Genomic DNA, 16,779 nt, shown 5'->3' with positions numbered 1-16,779 from the left:
GTATACATAGCAGGTGAATGGGCCGATATTCACCTTTGATATTTCCAGCATTCATGGGATTCAATCCTAATTTTAGTTGGTATAGTAATTAATGAGAACAGGCAACATGAGAGAATTCGTAAAGAACTTTCTAGTTCTTTAATATTTACCCATGTGAATTCTCTTTTATTTTTGCACATCATGCTTAAATTGATATGGCTAAACTGATTATGCCAACTGAATAAATTATCAATATTGATAAACTTCAGGTTTACACCATGATGTGTGCAATTATAAATAAACTCCAAGTTTATTATGATATGGGTTTTTATATCAATAAACTTCTCTTTATTGTGGCATTCTTTTGTTTGTGTAGTACAAACCGGAGAATAAAGCGGGTAACTTTTTACATACATATTACCCCGCTACAAGTTGTAGTAATAGAAGATATTAAATCTTTCCTTTATTTATAGTCTCAATATAACAAACCGCTTTCGCGAATACTTTAGAAACTCAATAAGTTTCTTTGAGACTTACTACAACACAATATCTTATTGATAATTAATTGTGTTTCTCCAAAATAGCAATAATTGGCTCTTGCAGAGCTCTCAATTAATTTGGTAGTATCACATATTCATCAAAATTCATATGGTGAATATCTCTTTTAAAGAGAAAGTTATACCATCATGGTTATGGTCAAAATTATATGCAGGATATGTTTCTTGCATTACCGTTGTCTTTTAATAATCATAATGCCAAAATATTTTGGCGTACAATAGGTACGTGACCAATGACCATTCATGCCATAATAATGATATTNACTTTTATACACTCTGATACTATATATATATATATATATATATATATATATATATATATATAGTGTACAATTTACTTGAGAGTTACAAGATATTAAATGAGTGTAATAAACATATTCATGTATAATGCAAAATTGTTGGACATTCACAAATTCAATGTATTCATAACATTCTGGGCCGGCTCTAATGCACAAGCCACTAAGGCAAGTGCTTTAGGCTTCCAATTTTTGAGGGCCCCATTTTTCAATAATAGTTACTAATTGAAGGACTTTTTCTAGCCGATATACATAGATTATACATTAATTATATACAATTTTATATATATATATATATATATATATATATATATATACACCGTCTATTTTTAGTTTAAGAGATTAGGTGGGCGACTATTTGGGTTAATTCTTCTTTGTTTTCTTTAAAAAATATTGAATTAAGATAAAAATTATAAAAAGGCCTCATATTAATATTTGGCTTTAGGCCACAAAATATATCGAGCCGCCCTGATAACATTGCCAAAATAATAGAGCATTTTTTATTTGTTATGACTATGCATGTCCAAGACACCAACCAAACCTAAAAAATCACATTGTAAAATTTGATAAATTTTTTAATGGGTTAATTGTGGTTACACGTAATGCTCCAATTAATGGGTTTCTTACACAAATATATACATAGCTTTTTGTCAAAATTGCACTCAGTTTATCCTCTAAAAGGCTGTAATAACACAGCAGCCCAAAAGATTTTGCAAGGCGGCATTTGAATACCAAATGAAAAGCACTTTTTATGTGCGAATTAAATAGATGGAGGAAATTTTATATTAAAATAAAAACTTGAAAACTTTGAAAGAAGAGCGCTGACACCTAAGTAAAAGCTTCTATTGCTGAAAAAGTAGTTTAAAGCTTCTCATTAGTGTCCAAATTATACTGCAGTAAACACTATTATGGTGCTAATAATCAATTAGATGTGCAATTGGTCTACAGTTTGGTATATAATATGTGATAATTGGAATTAAGAACCAATAATGTATTACATAAACAATTTGTATTATAAGAGGGTATTCTCGTCCATTACAGATAGATAACTAGCAAAAAGAGATACGAATTTACAAAAATGCATATTGGTATACACAGAGCAGTCGGTAAAAACTTACCCGCACCAGGTGTTTACACCAAACCAATAGATGTATGACATGTGTCTTGCATATGGACTTCAATCATTTAACCATGGTAAATTACATGCATTCTCATCTAATTAAATTAATTAACCATAGTGAGTTAATATAGTTTGGTGTAAACACCCGGTGTGGGTAAGTATTTACTCAGAGCAGTCCGTCCTAATATTGAATTGTTGATTATCTCTTCTTGAAGGGAAGTGTTAAATCACGAAAGTAATGGTTCAATATAACCTTTTACAATTTGAAATAAAAAAATACGATGTTTTATTTTCATATCTTTTACGTATAAAAATAACTATTTTAAAAAAATTTGACATTAATTTAAAAATATATATAATAAGATATTATAAAATGTAACTACTAAAATATGAGGTATAAGACATCTTATCGCAAAACAATAATGCCTCCTTAAAAGATATTAAATCCAACATTCAAACCACTAATAACGAACTTAATCCAAGAAAGAAATAGTACTAGTAATCAAGAACATTTACATAGTTTAAAACCAGAAAAGCATAAATCCCATAGTAAAACTACAAATAATTTAACGTGCAGTACTTCATTTGGATTCAGGTATTGAACCAATCCATGCAGGAGGCTGCATCCCAGTTTGCTCTTGCACAGTTTGAAGCAGAGGAGGCAACATTCGGTACACACCAGCTACATCCTTCAATCCGCTTCCTTCTCCATTGCTTTCGCCGCCATTAGCACCTGACCAAATGCTTATCTTTGGCTGCAAACCGTTCACTGCTTGAGCATTGGTCTTTGCGATTTCCTGGAAAATTCCATTGTTGATCATCAAATAGTCTCTGAGTGATGAGTAATTCTTCACTTCCTTAAGAAGGGATCCTAAGTAAAATGCTTGTGCTTCCCCAATTGCTGCTACTCCTTCGGCTTCCTTTTGCTTTGCAAAGAGCTCACTGTTTGCAACCTGTTGGCGACTATACAGTTCAGCATCTGCGGTTGCTTTCTGTGCTTCTGCTTTCTTCTGGTTCTCGAATAGTGCGGCTTCTGCTTCTTTCTGTCTCCTGTATAATTCTGAGTTTGCCTCTTGCACCTGTTTATATTAAGAGGTTAGAAACAAAATTAAAATGATAATTTGATTTGAAGCTCATTCATTTATTCCTATATACACGTTCACATATGAGAGAAGGGTAAAATTTACCACGTAATCATACTAATTTCCTATGATTAAATGTTAAATTAACAATGTATTTCATTAACTATAATGCAGTGATAACTATATTTATGAACAAATATGTCATCTATTTATTGGTTTGATATAAATATCCGGTGTGGATAAGTATCAATATTTTCATAATTCAATTTTGAGTCTCAATTAGAACAATGACTTAATTTTAGATTATCAGAAACTACAAAAAGTACTACGTTGATATAATTTAAACAACATATAAAGTATACTTTAGCCCACGAAAAAAATATATTTGATTATGAGGAAGCATAACAAGTCTATTTAAAAAGGGTGGTAAATATTGAGGGTGTCTGAGCTCCCCCAACTATCAGGCAGATTTATTAAAATTAGAAGCAAAACTCTCTTTCAGCAGCCAAAATAATTACTCCACTCCGCAGTACTTACTAGACACATAAGGTACAATAATTACTGTAACAAACTAACAGGCATGCTTGGAAAAATAAAGAGGCCACAGTAAAATCTAAACGGGAGTTTCTTGTGCCTTAGGATTATGTACATAAGGTACAATTATAGTATTGTTTGACAATACAATAATATATATAACTGCAGTAGCGGAGCTAAGATTTTTATTAAGGATTATCAAAATTTAGAGAAATAAATACACGAAGAAGTCAAGGGGATTGAATACATAGTATATATAGATAAAAAAAAAAAAATTTGTTATCTAAATAATGTACTTTTTCTACGAAGGGAAGCTATGTGGCTCCACCATTATACATAAGGTACAATAATTACTGTCACATGCATGCGGGGCAAATTAATTAAAGGGCGTACAAACTACAAATATAACCTCACAATCAAAAGCATAATGAATTAAGAAGAGTACGTAAATATGTATTCAACACTAATAGCCTTGGTAATTAGCATAACAAAATGTAAGAAGAAAAAAAGAAGTACCTTAATGTCGTATTCAACATTAGCCTTGCTGAGAAGATCAGCCTTGAGTTTTGCAGTCTGAGCAAGAGCTTTCTTCTTCTCCACTTCCATTTGTAGCTCAGCTTCTCTTATTGCCACAGCCTTTTCTGCTTCCACCTCAGCCAATCTTGCAGTCTGAGACCATCCAGCTTTCTTCCTTGCCAATTCCGCACTTGCCTCAACAACCTCTGCTTCTCTTTGATTCTTAAATATCTCTACTTCAGTCCTTACTCTAACTTCTTCCTTTTTACCTTCTCCTTGCCTTTTTGTTGATATGATCATTGTCTCTGCATCTATCTTAGCTGCATTCTGCTTTGTCTCTCCATCTCTTTGCTTTGAACCTATCTCTCCTTTCATCCTTGCCTCGGCTACATCAATCTATCAAGAAGACAAAGCAAAAACAAGAATCAATTAGAAGCACTTAATAAAGATTGGCATGCATGCTGATACACTGAGGGGTCGTTGAGTTTATGTACTAGATATACACGAATTATAATGAGGAGATGGTTTATGCAATGAATAATAAGGTGAAGTTTGTTATATAGTAAATATTTCCTTCAGTCCGCTTTAATTGATTTTCTTGCTGTTTTCACACATATTAAGGAATTCACCTTTTAACAATTAACAATGAAATGACCATATTAACCTTTACTTTGTTCAGAAATTCTGAGACTCTTTACTCCAAGGGCAACTTTGAAAAAATAAAGTTACTTGCTTTTTGATATTTTAAAAAATTAAATACTATGGACCACCAAAAGGCCAAAATAATTAAATTGGACCATAAAGAGTACAATGTTACATGAGCCCCCATGAACCCTTAGCCTGGATTTTGTGAATTTTGGGTAGTACAACTTTTCATAGTTTCTCCTTAATGATCATGCACAAAAGTTTCGTATGCCAAATTCAATTTGTAAACTTTTGCACATCAATGATAGTGGAACCTCCTTTATAAATAAAATAATACTAATATAGTCATTGTTATGCAAAAATTACTTACTTTGATGACTTGCATTTGTATTTAATTACTTTTATATACGTATTAGCAATGCATGTAATATTCTTATTCCACCATTCAACCTTTCACATCATATATTAAAAGAAACAAAAGCAAAAGTAAATTTGGAGTAACAAAGATTGACATGCATGTAGATCAATCAATGGAATGAAATTATATGCATAGACAATGTAGAATCTTTTATACCATCACTAACATATTTTAACGAGTTATAGCAGGTTGTTTATTTCATTTATTAATTACCAAATTAGATTTATTACAAGATTTACTGATTTCCTCAATCAGCGCATAATTAAGAAGAAATTAAAATAGTGTTACCTTGGCTTGGTTGGCGGCTTCCATCTGAGTCTTTTGGCCAAGGTAAGAGAAGTACTCATGGCCAGGAACATCAACAAGTTGTTTAACATTAGCATTATAAATATAAAGTCCAAATTGATTGAGTTCAAGTTGGACTTTCTCAAAAACTTCTTTCTTAAACTCTTTTGTTCCCTTGAAAATCTGTTCCATAGTCATAGAAGCAGCAAGAACACGAGTTTCCCCCTCGATAATTCCCTTGACGAGTTCTTTAACGTGATTTGAATTCTTATCATGATTGGACACAAGCTGTGCGTACTTGATCAAGCTCTCGTTATCTTCGTCGAGTTTAGGGCCAATTGTGAAAACAGCAGGAAGAACAAAAGGGAGTTTTTCGGCGCTCATAGCTTGTACCTCGAACGAGTAGTTGACAGGAGATATGTCAAGCTTAGTGCATTTTTGAAGGGGCCATAAAAAATGCTTTTTCTTGAGTTTTATTTCACTTATGCCACTTCCGGTAATGGCAAGCATCTCCGATGGACCAGCGACAATATAATGTGGAATCCCCATACTCAATTTGAGAGAAGAAACTTTGATAGATGATTACTAGGGCGAGTATTGACGAGGATGCAAATAATATATAGGAGTAGTTATTACTGACCTAAACAAAATCAAATTATATAGAGGAGTCGTAAATCTTGCAATGCGAAATAACGTAGGAAGGTGCTAGTAGTGGAGCAGTCCTAGTGAAGCACTGATTATACTGGGGCAGAGGCGGTTATGTAATGTACGAAAAAAGTGGACAAGATCAAGCCACTTCGTTAGAATTATAAGGCGAATAGGTCTGTCGTTTCACTGGAAATTTCATGCTGTTCCTTCATGTGTCCCGTGGCTCTATCGTGAGGGCGCAATCCGAGTCCCACTCTATTTTGGAGTATATGATGTATAGATTTCTTGAGACTTGACAATTTGTGAAACAAAAGGAGTCCAAATTTATTTGACTTGATTCCGACTTCAATTATCATTTCGTAAGTGTATACGGTGGAAATCGGGCTACCCGATTTTGTTCTTCGATGGAAAAAATGATATCACGTCGAGCTCGGGGTCGAAGTTCCTTTCCAAGGTCGAGGTCGATATCACTTACCGGGGTCAGAAGAAGGCATGTTTCGGGATGATGCCGTTATGATTCAGTAAAACAAAGAGCGAGATATCCGCAACGGGCCGGAGATCACGGCATGGATTTCGAAATGGATTGGTCTTCGGCAGTTAAACAGTTGTCAAATATGATTTCCTACTATAATTAGAAGTGTACCTTATTTAGGACTCCCCTATTATATAAAGAGGGATCCCATTCATTTGTAAGGACATTGTTCACTGATAAGAAATATACGCACGTTACTCTCTTGCTATTTCACTTACTGTTCATCGGAGTTATTTTATCATTTGTTATTCCCATTATCATACCTCGAGATTATCACAGATCGATGTCGAGATTTAGCTTACACACAGGTTTGATCTATTTTATTCTTTAATTTATCTATTTAATTCCTTGTTTTTCAATTGGTATTGAATCAAGTCGCATATCCTTAAAACCAAAATATAAGTTTAATTATTACTCGAATTTTGAGGGTAAACAGTTTGGCGCCCACCGTGGGGCTAAGGATAATAGTGATGGTTTCAGTGCTGATTCTGATAACACTTGTTATTTTCACACTTGTCCTTGTCAAGTATTTTTGCTCTCGGGTTAAAGCATGTCAAACTCACAAAACGCACCCGTACATGGTGATGATGGTCTCGGATTTCACGGGAAAAACGACAATGTAATTGCTCCAAGAGCCGGGGTGCCACCAGCTAATCTCGGGGGAGCACCGGTCGCTGATCCAGTCGATATCAGTTCGCACGTTGCTCTAAATGCGGATCTAGGCGCGGACCCCGAAGGGAGTGTACACAGGGAAGGCCGACCTGGTGGCCAAGATACACAGGGCAGAGAAGACGGGGGAGTTAGCCTCCAGGTAATATTCGAGATGCTACAGGCTCAGCAGGCCGCTATTGCTCAATTGTAAAATCAACATAGGACTCCAAGTGTGGTCGAGCCAGAAATCACTCGTTGCACCGAGCCAGTGCTAGAAAGGTCAAATAGTAACGAATCAAGGACTGATCCTGCAATAATGAAAATGCTCGAGGAGCTCACCAAAAGAATTGAGTCGGGAGAAAAGAAAATTGAAGATAATGATAAAAAAGTGGAAACATACAACTCCCGAGTTGATCAGATACCGGGGGCACCCCGATCCTAAAGGGTTTGGATTCGAAAAAGTTCGTGCAGAAGCCTTTTCCTCAGAGTGCGGCTCCGATGCCCATTCCTAAGAAGTTCCGTATGTCGGATATACCTAAATACAATGGGACCACCGATCCTAATGAACACATCACTTCATACACGTGCGGAATAAAGGGAAATGACTTAGAAGACGATGAGATCGAGCCAGTTTTGTTGAAAAAAATTGGGAAAACTTTGTCAAAGGGAGCAATGATTTGGTATCACAACCTCCCATCAAATTCCATCAACTCATTTGCCATGTTAGCAGATTCTTTCGTGAAGGCACACGCCGGGGCCATAAAGGTCGCAACAAGAAAATCGAACGTTTTCAAGATAAGACAAAGGGATAACGAAATGTTGAGGGAGTTCGTATCTCGATTTCAAATGGAACGCATGGAGTTGCCACCGGTCACAGATGATTGGGACGTTCAAGCATTCACCCAAGGGTTGAACGAGTGGAGTTCGATAGCATCACGACAGTTGAAACAAAATTTGGTCGAGTATCCAGCTGTAACTTGGGCAGATGTGCACAATCGATATCAATCGAAGATCAGGGTCGAGGACGACCAATTAGGAGCCCCTTCCGATTCAGTACATCAAACAGGTTGGCAGTTAAAACCCCGAGAGACGTCGACAGGGAGCCAAGGTCGAACAGAGAACGATATTAACCATATACCGCGGATCGAAGGAACAATGGTTCAGGACGCAATCCCTCCCGGAATGATCGAAGAAGCGATCAAGGGCAGAATTCTCGGGGACTTATGAGCAAAAGTGGTTTTGATAAGCATGCCGATCCCGTGGAGGCACCTCAGTTATCGGAGTACAACTTTAGCATCGACGCATCGGGCATTGTATCGGCAATCGGAAGGATCAAAGATACTAGGTGGCCCAGACCCATACAGATCGATCCTTCCCAAATAAACCCAAATTTGGTGTGCAAGTATCATGGCATGCATGGTCACAAAACTGAGGATTGCAGGCAACTGAGGGAAGAGGTAGCCCGTCTATTCAATGAGGGTCACTTTGAGAGTTCCTCAGTGATCGAGCTAAGAAACATTTCAGAGAAAGGGACGCCAACAAGAAAAATGAACAGGAGGAACCCCAACATGTTATTCATATGATCGTCGGTGGGGTCGATGTACCACAAGGGCCCATATTCAAACGCACTAAGGTGTCAATCACTAAGGAAAAACGAACCCGAGATTATGTGCCTGACGGCTCCTTATCATTCAACGACGAAGAAGCAGAAGGCATTTTTCAGCCACACAACGACGCTCTGGTAATTTCTATCTTATTAAATAAAGTTCAAGTTAAGCGTGTTTTAGTGGATCCAGGTAGCTCAGTGAATATCATCCGCTCAGGGTCGTGGAGCAACTCGGCCTACAAGATCAAATTGTGCCCGCAACTCGGGTCTTAAACGGCTTTAACATGGCTAGTGAAACAACTAAATGGGAGATTATTTTACCGGTGAACGTGGCTGGAACCATTCAAGATACCAAATTCCACGTGATCGAGGCGACATGAGGTATAATGCTCTACTTGGAAGGCCTTGGATCCACAACATGAGGGCAATCCCCTCGATTCTCCACCAAATGATGAAATTTCCGATGACAGACGGTGTAAAAATAGTATATGGGGAGCAGCATGCCGTAAAGGAAATGTTTGCAGTCGATGAGGTAACACTGATATCAACGCTATCAACTTCGGAAAGGTCAAGCATCAAAGGTAAACAGGAAGCCAAATAGCAATCACAGCCACCAGCCTCGACCGAATCAGGAAAGCAAGAGATAGAAGAAGAATAGGAGGATTTTCTGACCCCTCGAACCTTTATTGTTCCCAAAGACTCCGATGCCACCAAATCAACGGTCGAAGAGCTGGAATAGGTTATACTAATCAAGTACCTGCCCGAGCGAAAGGTATACCTGGGAATGGGGTTAACCCCCGAACTCAGAAAAAAGCTTATTCAATTTCTTATCAATAACATGGATTGTTTTGCTTGGTCCCATTTAAACATGACAGGGATCCCACCGGAGATAACAACGCATCGGCTAAGCCTTGACCCCAGGTTCAAACCGGTGAAACAAAAAAGAAGGCCCCAGTCCGAGGTAAAACACGCATTCATAAAGGACGAGGTAACTAAACTTCTCAAAATAGGGTCGATTCAGGAGGTAAAATATCCCGAATGGCTAGCCAATGTAGTCATAGTCCCAAAAAATGGGAACAAACTTAGAACGTGTGTAGACTATAAGGATTTAAACAAGGCATGCCCCAAAGATTCTTTTCCACTGCCTAACATCGATCGCATGATCACGCCACGGCTGGCCACGAGATCCTTACCTTTCTCGATGCCTATTCCGGGTATAACCAAATTGAAATAAACCCGGAAAACCAGGAAAAGACTTCATTTATCACCAAGTATGGAACATATTGCTATAACGTAATGCCCTTCGGGCTAAAAAATGCTGGAGCTACTTACCAACGCCTAGTAAATAAGCTGTTCGAAAAACAAATAGGTAAGTCAATGGAAGTTTATATTGATGACATGCTAGTTAAGTCCCTGCAAGACCATTTGGTTCATTTGCAGGAAACGTTCGAGATTTTGAGGAAATATAACATGAAGCTTAACCCCGAGAAATGTGCCTTCAGGGTCGGTTCGGGCAAATTCCTGGGCTCTATGGTGTCGAACCGGGGGATCGAGATCAACCCCGATAAAATCAAGGCCATCGAAGACATCACCGTCGTGGACAGTGTAAAGGCCGTGCAGAGGCTAACTGGACGGATAGCTGCTCTAGGTTGATTCATCTCGAGGTCGTCGGATCGAAGCCACATATTTTTCTCTTTGCTCAAAAAGAAAAATGATTTCACTTGGACCCCGGAGTGCCAACAAGCATTAGAGGAATTAAAGCGATACCTATCGAGCCCACCACTGCTTCACACTCTGAAGGCAGATGAGAAACTCTACTTGTACTTGGCAGTATCGGAAATCGTGGTAGGTGGTGTCCTAGTTCGGGAAGAGTAAGGTACGCAATTTCCCGTTTATTATGTAAGTCGAACCTTAGGAGAAGCAGAAACTAGGTATCCACACTTAGAGAAATTGGCACTTGCACTGATAAGCGCTTCTAGAAAGTTAAAACCATACTTTCAATATCACCCCATATGTGTATTGCCCACTTACCCACTTTGTAATATTTTACACAAGACCGAACTATCAGGCCGATTGGCCAAATGGGCCGTCGAACTCAGTGGGTACGATATCGAGTATCAACCTCGAACGGCTATCAAGTCCCAAATTTTGGTGGACTTCATGGCCGATTTCACGCCAACCCTCATACCCGAAGTTGAAAAAGAACTTTTGTTAAAATCAGGCACATCATCCGGGGTGTGGACCCTTTTCACAGACGGTGCTTCGATTGTGAAGGGGTCCGGGTTAGGCATCATTCTGAAGCCGCCCACGGGTAGCACTATTAGGCAGTCTATCAAAACTTCTAGGTTGACTAACAATGAGGCCGAGTACCAGGCCATGATTGCATGGCTCGAGCTAGCTAAAAGCTTGGGAGCAGAAGTCATTGAAGCCAAGTGTGACTCTTTACTGGTGGTGAACCAAGTAAACAGAACCTTCGAAGTTCGAGAGGATAGAATGCAAAGGTATTTGGACAAGCTGCAGGTAACTTTGCACCGTTTCAAGGAATGGACTTTACAGCATGTACCTCGAGAACAAAATAGTGAAGCCGATGCACTTGCAAATCTGGGGTCATCGGTCGAGGAAGATGAGATCAGCTCGGGGACTGTCGTTCAACTCTCGAGATCGGTGATCAAGGAATGCCATGCCGAGATAAACTCTACAAGCTTGACGTAGGATTGGAGGAATGAATATATTGAATACTTGAAGAACGGAAAACTCCCATCGGACCCCAAAGAATCGAGAGCCCTGCGAACCAAAGCTGCTCGATTCACATTGGATGAAGACGGAATATTATACAGAAGGACATTCGATGGACCATTGGCAGTGTGCTTAGGACCAGGAGACACCGATTATGTTTTACGAGAGGTCCATGAAGGCACTTGTGGGAACCATTCCGGCACCGAATCGTTGATTCACAAAATCATTAGAGCAGGATACTACTGGAATAGCATGGAAAAAGACACTAAGGAGTTTGTTCGAAAATGTGATAAATGTCAAAGGTTTGCACCGATGATCCATTAGCCCGGAGAACAACTTCATTCAGTCATATCCCCATGGCCATTCATGAAATGGGGGATGGATAACGTCGGCCCTCTGTCATCGGCCCCAGGTAAAAGTAAGTTCATTTTATTTACAACTAACTATTTCTCTAAATGGGTTGAAGCACAGGCGTTCGAGAAAGTAAGAGAGAAAGAGGTTATAGACTTCATCTGGGATCACATCATACGTCGATTTGGGATACCCGCCGAAGTAGTGTGTGACAATGGAAAACAATTTATCCGCAGCAAGGTAACGAAATTCCTCGAGGAGCACAAAATAAAAAGGATATTATCAATACCGTACCATCCTAGTGGGAACGGACAAGCCGAATCAAAGAACAAGAATATCATTCAAAACTTAAAGAAAAGGTCGAACGACTCTAAGGGGAAGTCGAGAGAAATGTTACCCGAAGTCCTTTGGTCATATCGAACAACATCGAAGTCTAGCACGGGGGCAACCCCGTTCTCCTTAGTATACGGCTCGAGGCCTTAATTCCAGTTGAAGTCGGAGAACCTAGCACCAGATTTCGACATACGATGGAAGAATCAAATCACGAGGCTATGAATACTAGCCTCGAGCTATTGGATGAAAAACGAGAAGTTGCACTCGTTCGGATGGCTGCACAAAAGCAAATAATCGAGAGATATCATAATAGAAGAACCAACCTTCGCCACTTCGGAATCGGGGACTTAGTTCTAAGGAAATTCACCCTCAACACTCGAGACCCAAACGAAGGAAAACTAGGCCCAAATTGGGAAGGACCATATCGGGTCCTCAGTATCATCGGAAAGGGGTCTTACAAACTTGGCACAATGGAGGGCGACCAATTGCCCCAACAATTGGAATGTATCACTCCTCAAACGGTATTATTGCTAAGGTATGACTTTCACCCTTTCCGTTCGTATTTGATACTAACTTATTACAGGTGTTCGATCGAAGACGTCGAGAAACTCTTTAACACGAGGACCTTAGGTTTTAAATCACGCGTTGCACTCTTTTTCCCTTAGATCGGTTTTTATCCCAAATGGGTTTTTCCGCAGAGGTTTTTAACGAGGCAACAATTATGTGCTACCTGAGGAAAATTCAACAGTATCTAAGGCTTCTTTTCAATCAATCTCGAATACTGGGGGGCATCACCCTCGGAGGTTATATTTTCGAGGAAAATACTTCGTAGGGAAACTCTGTAATGGGCCAAACGGTCGAATGAACCGTGTCCATATAGATTAGTCAAGCCACGATGGCAAAACATGTAGGCATGTATAAATTATTTCAAGAAGCCTTCTTTCTATATCAAACATTTTGTGTCTCAAAGAAAACTTTGTACTATACGAGCTCTGTACTTATGATTTTGTGAGAAATGGCTCAAGGGCCAAGCGCAAATATACCTCGAACACTCGGGGACTGTCATCGACGATCGACGTATTCGAGTTATCTAAACTCGAATTCATAAGACCTCAAAGAGGCACCCCTCGATATATAGGCCAAGGTCATCATCCTCGGGCACTAACACTTCGAACAAGTTCGAAGTGTTATTGGGAAATAAACCCAAGAGGCATACCCAAAGGCTATGGCCAGATTAATGCGGCTCGGAGACGTCCGAATTCCGCAATCACAATAGGCCTTCAAATTCTTTGAAAAACCGGTTAAAAAAGGCTACCCTCGGCAAATAATCAAAAGGGCTTCGATAAAATCAGCCCTTAAAAAATCTTAAGAGGTAACAAATTATCTTAACACAAATGTGCTAAGGCACAAAAACCAGATGTATTTCAATCAACATCGAACCCTCAAAAAATCCAATTGGTAAAAAATACATGCTAAGGCATAAAGAAAATTTTACTAAGTATTTTAAGCCGAAAGAAGGGAATAATAGCCATCTTTTAGAGGCCATATCGGCCCGATCTAAAGAGCCTAAGGGCCAATACACTTAGAGTTTGAGATCTTGTTCTCACTCCATCCGAGCCCAAGGGTTCGACTATCCCGAGCCCAAATAAAAAATAACTTGACTATAGCTCGGGAACTCGCCATTATCTGACACAAACCCTAAAGGGCTTATACCTCGAGTTCAAACCTTATTCGAACTCGACCATGGTGACTTCGAGGAAGTCACCCAAAACCAAAGTCCCGAACGCACCGTTCAAAGGATAAGGTTGTGTTGAAAATTTTACAAGGCAAAATACATGTTTATAAAAATTGAGAAGTCATTCAAGAGAAATTTTCTTTTATATTGATGAAGAAGGATATGTACAAGAGACCGACAGGAGTCTTACAAAAAAGGAAAAGAAAAATAAAATCCTAACTATGCCCGGGGCTGGTTTCTCCCTTGAGGGCAGCTTCTTTTTCGGGCCCCTCATCGTTATTGAACCCGCCTTGGCTGCTTTCATCATCATCGTCGTCATCGGAGAAGACAAGAAACCTGGCATCAGCTTCAAGCGCCATAGCTTGAGCAATCTCTTCGAAGAGGTCAAAACCTCGAGCGTGGATTTCCTCGAGGGTTTCCCTCCGGGATTGGCACTTCGCCAAGTCATTGCTCCATCGCTCTCGAGCGGAAGCCTCCCTTAGCTGCATTTGAGAAGCCTCGGCATCGGCCAAGTACACGGCTATGGATTTGACAACCGCAATCTTCGTCTCCCCGACCTCTGCCTTAGCCTCAGCAAGCTTGGCTTCGAGCTCCTCGATCCTTTTGGCCTGGGCTGAACCTTTCTCTTTAGCGCCCCGAAGTTGGACCTCGGCCGATGACAGTTTGGCCAAAGCAGCCTCTTTCTCCGCAGCAAGGCGGTCCATGTTCTCCTTCCACCGATCACAGTCGGCTTTGACTTGGTCGACTTTCCCTCGGAGCAGCTCGATCCTTTCCAGCTTTTGCTGCAACTAAGATATTGAAGTATTAGCCTCCACAGGTGGGTAGAGACCGTACTCTTTCAAAAGGTTAGTTACCTGCTCGTCTAGCTCGGCATCTTTTTTACGAGCCTGGGGCAATTCAGCTCAGAGGTCTCTGAGCTCCTCTTCTTTCTGCACATAGAGGCGTTTGAGGGTGTCTCTCTCCTCAGTAAGCCTTTTGAGATCGGCCTCACACCGGCTCAGCTCGGCGAACGCTTCCCGATAGATCACCATAGCCTATGGAGAATGGAAAGAAATCGGCAAAGAGCAGATAAAAGCAAACGTGATAACGGGGAATGAAGTTTACCTGGTTCAGGATACGATGGGCCTCGTCAAAAACCATCGTCGCATCTAGGTCGGAAACGTCATCGATATTAATTTCCCCAAGCGAATCACTTGGGGCGCTCTCTCCCTTGGGAAGAGCCCTACTACCGGACCCTTCAGGCACACTCGGCGTTTGTTGATCACGGCAGGAAGTATCTTTTACCCCTGATTGCTCGGGGACTTTGCTCGGAGTATCATCCGAGATCTCCTTGGTCCGAGGATGAGTCTCCTCGACCATCACCGGCCCAATTGTTTTTGGGGCCTCGATGCTCCCCCTCTTTCGAGGCACCAGCTCGCAACCGGCATCCTCCCCCTCCTCTTCCTCATCTCGTAGATTTTGGGCTACGCCGGCAGACAGAGCAGTAGAGTCGTCCTTCGGCTTACGAGCCCTACTCTTCTTAGGCTCCAGGGTATCAGAAGGTGAGGCCCTTCTCCTTTCTTGTCCTTGGCTGGTTTGGGAACCACCTCTTCCCCAGGCGGGGCCGGCCTCAATTCAGCAATATCCCCGAGGCTTGCGTAAAAGGAAGTCAAGTATGTATGAGAGGAAATTCAGAAAAGGACATCATAATCATACAGGATAAGCTTACCATGATTTTTAGCCTCCCATCTACCCTTGCCAAGTCACGCCAGCAGCGCTCGGCATGAGAGGAAGTTGCAGCCAGCTTCCGAACCCAGTCTTCAAGGTAGGGGACCGCGTGAGGCATCCAGGCAACCGCTGCATATCTGATAAGAGTGTTACACAAAGCTAAAACAAAGTACGAAGATTAATGGCTAATACTTATGATCGGGGTTCCATTTCTCGGGGAACGGTAGTTTCTCCTTGGGGATGAGGTCACAGGTCCTTATCCGCACGAACCGACTCATACAACCTCGGTCCTTGTCCTCATTGATACTTGCAAAAAAGGACTTCGTCGATCAGCGTTGTCGCTTGATTAATCCTCGATAAAGTTTTGGTCGATACAGTCGTATAAGGCGGCTGAGAGTGAATTCCAACCCCTTGGCCTTACCAGAGAAGAAGCGGAGCATAATCATTATGCGCCAGAACGAGGGATGCACCTGGCCAAGGGTAACCTGGTACATCTTGCAAAAATCGACGATAACCGGGTCAAGAGGACCCAATGTGAAGGGGTAAGTGTAAACACTTAGAAACCCCTCCACGTGAGTGGTGATACTTTCATCGGGGGGGGGGGGGGATCTGCACCACGACCTCGGGCCCCTAGTTGCAGTCTTCCTTCACGGCTTCGAGCTATTTTGCCGTTATCGAGAAAATATACCTCGATACATGTTCACATCGGCCAGGGACCGACGGAGGGTTCTCGACTTTGAAGTTATTTTTTAGGACACAAGGGCTGGAAACAATCTTGTGAAGGAGCGGTTCCACTGGCGTTTTGTCACCGGCCGGCCGGGAAGAAGAAGAAGAGGCTTTCTCCTTTTGAGAGACGATTTTGGAGGTTTTTGCCATTGATTCAGATGAGATAGAGCAGAAAGAGGTGGGGTTTGGTATTTCTGGTCCTAAAAGATCGAATCAACGGGCGGTGGAAGAGAAGAGATGGAGAGAGGAAGAGACTTAGAGAAATTGGTAAAGATGAAAGTAAAGTCTTGATTCAAATGGGAAACCTGTATTTATAGGTTCA

General features: G+C 40.7%; 1 protein-coding gene across 1 annotated transcript; it reads right to left on the bottom strand.

The window, feature by feature from the left end:
- Positions 1–2,425: 2,425 nt before the first annotated feature.
- LOC109237013 (flotillin-like protein 3) lies at positions 2,426–6,205 on the bottom strand. Its single transcript, XM_019403254.1, has 3 exons — positions 5,436–6,205; positions 4,085–4,480; positions 2,426–3,031 (listed from the first exon to the last, which is right to left on the bottom strand). Exons 1-3 carry the CDS (start codon positions 5,979–5,981, stop codon positions 2,534–2,536), a joined length of 1,440 nt encoding a protein of 479 aa, XP_019258799.1. The 5' UTR covers positions 5,982–6,205; the 3' UTR covers positions 2,426–2,533.
- Between the last annotated feature and the right edge of the window lie 10,574 nt (positions 6,206–16,779).

Source organism: Nicotiana attenuata, unplaced genomic scaffold, assembly GCF_001879085.1.
Source record: "Nicotiana attenuata strain UT unplaced genomic scaffold, NIATTr2, whole genome shotgun sequence".
NCBI classification, from domain to species: Eukaryota; Viridiplantae; Streptophyta; class Magnoliopsida; order Solanales; family Solanaceae; genus Nicotiana; species Nicotiana attenuata.
Note: the sequence above shows the minus strand (reverse complement) of the source record. Positions and strands in the feature narration are given on the sequence as shown.

Bases quoted from the DNA above. Each gene is read 5' to 3' on its own strand.
- LOC109237013 (XM_019403254.1), bottom strand. From the start codon at position 5,981: ATGGGGATTCCACATTATATTGTCGCTGGTCCATCGGAGATGCTTGCC. The intron at 4,481-5,435 runs GTAACACTATTT...TCTTCTTGATAG, and splicing joins AAGCCGCCAACCAAGCCAAG to ATTGATGTAGCCGAGGCAAG. The intron at 3,032-4,084 runs GTACTTCTTTTT...TAATATAAACAG, and splicing joins ATGTTGAATACGACATTAAG to GTGCAAGAGGCAAACTCAGA.